General features: G+C 34.6%; 1 protein-coding gene across 1 annotated transcript in view; it reads right to left on the bottom strand.

The window, feature by feature from the left end:
- LOC122265374 (uncharacterized) overlaps positions 1-2,500 on the bottom strand; it is a 6,723-nt gene that overhangs the window by 1,003 nt on the left and 3,220 nt on the right. Inside the window, exon 2 of the mRNA XM_086549150.1 lies at positions 2,053-2,500. This exon is cut by the window's right edge and continues 106 nt beyond it. Within this exon, the coding sequence (XP_086405276.1) occupies positions 2,053-2,500 (448 nt within the window). The remainder of the gene's footprint in view (positions 1-2,052) is intronic.

Here is a 2,500-nt window from a genome sequence, read left to right as displayed (position 1 = left end):
CGTCGCTAGACCCGAAGCATGAAATAGAAGAAACAAATGTAATAAAAATGTAGTATTGGTCATGTCACATTTACTGTAAGAACTATATCCTCGTATACAAAATTTTGGATGGTTGATATTCTGAAATTGTCAGATACACATCTACACACACATATGCTCACACATATATATAACACATACCTATGGGTGTGCACACAAATATTGGATTAAGTATGTGAAGTCAGAATGACTGTTCAGTCCATCCAAATTGAACTTTTATTTCCATTCTTTCTCTTCTTCAAACAATATGGTACAGAAATTATGCACAACCATACATATCTATATGTGTACCTATGTATCTATCTGTACATGAATATAAATATATTCATAATTTTTTATATAGTAAATGAATATATACATATATATGTACACACACGCACACACACACACACACACACACATATATATATATGTATGTATGTATATATGTATATATACATATATCAATCTCTCTCTCTTTCTCTCTCTCTCTCTCTCTCTCTCTCTCTCTATATATATATATATATATATATATATATATATATATATATATATATATATATATACATATATGTGTGTGTATTGCTGTTACTACTGCTATTTTTATTGATATTTTTTTTAATTTTTACTATCATCTTCATTATCATTATTATCCTCATTGTAATCATTATCATTATTGATATTGTAAATATGACCATGATTATCATTATTGGTAATATCATCACCATGTGTTTGTGTATAAATTGTATAGATAATTGAATAGATATATATATATACATATATGTATACATATATACACACATATATGCATATATATTATGTATATATACATATATATGTGTGTGTGTGTACATGTATATGTATATGTGTGCCCATAGATTTACATGATAACCATTATCATTGTTGTTATAATCATTGATATTAATGTTATCATTATTGTTGTTATCGGTATTATCATTATCAATACCACTAATGCTAACATTATATTTTTTCAGTTATCATTGTTATCATTTTAATAAGTGTTGTCATCATCGTTATCATCCTCATCGTCATTATCATTAAGGCTTCCGTTGTTGGAGCTTTTAATACTTGTAGTTATCATGATCATTATCCCTTTTATGTATATCATTATCGTCTTTATCGGTACCTTTAGTGTTATCATTACCGTCCAGTTGTCACAAGTATTACCGTTATTACTCACAACACTAACATTATCATTACAAGCCATTTATATAATTGTCATTCGTGTTTTTGTCACACTTATCAAATGATAAAGTTTATCTTATACAGTTGATACATATGCCAGAAGTGGATAGTGATCACCAGTGGTCAGTGACCTTCAGCAAATTTAGAAGAACCACAAGGATAGATTATATTCATTGTGAGAGGCGCCCATGAGGTAAGGAGTCCTAATTTTCCTACATACTACCACGTGAGCATGACATTTCCGTCACTTTCTTTTAGATATAAAGATAATATTTTAAGGCCTCATAAGCAGTTTTTCAACTTTTTTTTCTGACTGAAATCTATCTAAATAGGAAAGAGAAATTAGGATATTGATGATTCATTCATAAAAGATTTTTTAGAGGTAGAGCAGCCAATTAAGTTGTCTTGAACCCGGCAATGAATTCCGTATATGAAGTGATATGTGTAAACTTTTTTTTTCCTTTATAAAACAAGGGTGTTTTTCATTTTATTTTTCTGTTTGGTTTTAGTTGACAGGAGAAATATATTAATTTTTCGTGACGTTTTTCAATTATCTAAATATGTAAATGCAAAAGTTAAAAGACAAAAAATGTTTTTTCTTTAATGAAACAAGGCAGATTTACTAACAACTGTGTTATGCAAACTTTGGAGTACTATTATGTAGAAGAAGGAAGTATCTTTTTGGTAATATATCCATAATTGCTCTACAAAATATTTGGGAGAAACACGAATCCGAAGTTGGTATATTTTGTTTATTGAAAGTAATATTCCTGTTCAAATCTTTCACTGCAATAAATAGGGGTAATACATTCTGGCAGTTGAAATCACAGTATTCCGTAACTGTCCCCAAGAGGAGCGACGACCGGTCCCTCATGGATAGAAGCGAAAGCACCGCCGCCCAAACGGCCACCATGACCTGCTGAATGGCCCACGTCAAGGGCGCCAACTCCCAAGGAATGAGTTCCTGCGACGCCACCGTGGCCCGAGGAGAAGCCTCCTGCACCGTAGCCTCCCAGAGGGGCTCCGAGGTTGAAGACGCTGAAGCCGGTCGCTGTGCCTCCGCCGTAACCTCCATGGCCGCCCCTAACAGGTCCTCCATAGCCTCCTCCAATGGGCCCTCCATGTCCTCCAATGGGCCCTCCATGTCCTCCAATGGGCCCTCCATGTCCTCCAATGGGCCCTCCATGTCCTCCAATGGGCCCTCCATGTCCTCCAATGGGCCCCCCATGTCCTCCAATGGGCCCTCCATGTCCTCCGATAGCTCCTCCAAGTTGTC

This window comes from Penaeus japonicus, unplaced genomic scaffold (assembly GCF_977035675.1).
Source record: "Penaeus japonicus unplaced genomic scaffold, GWHDUDI00000001_assembly GWHDUDI00000021, whole genome shotgun sequence".
Taxonomy (NCBI): domain Eukaryota; kingdom Metazoa; phylum Arthropoda; class Malacostraca; order Decapoda; family Penaeidae; genus Penaeus; species Penaeus japonicus.
This window is presented reverse-complemented; position numbering and strand designations above follow the sequence as displayed.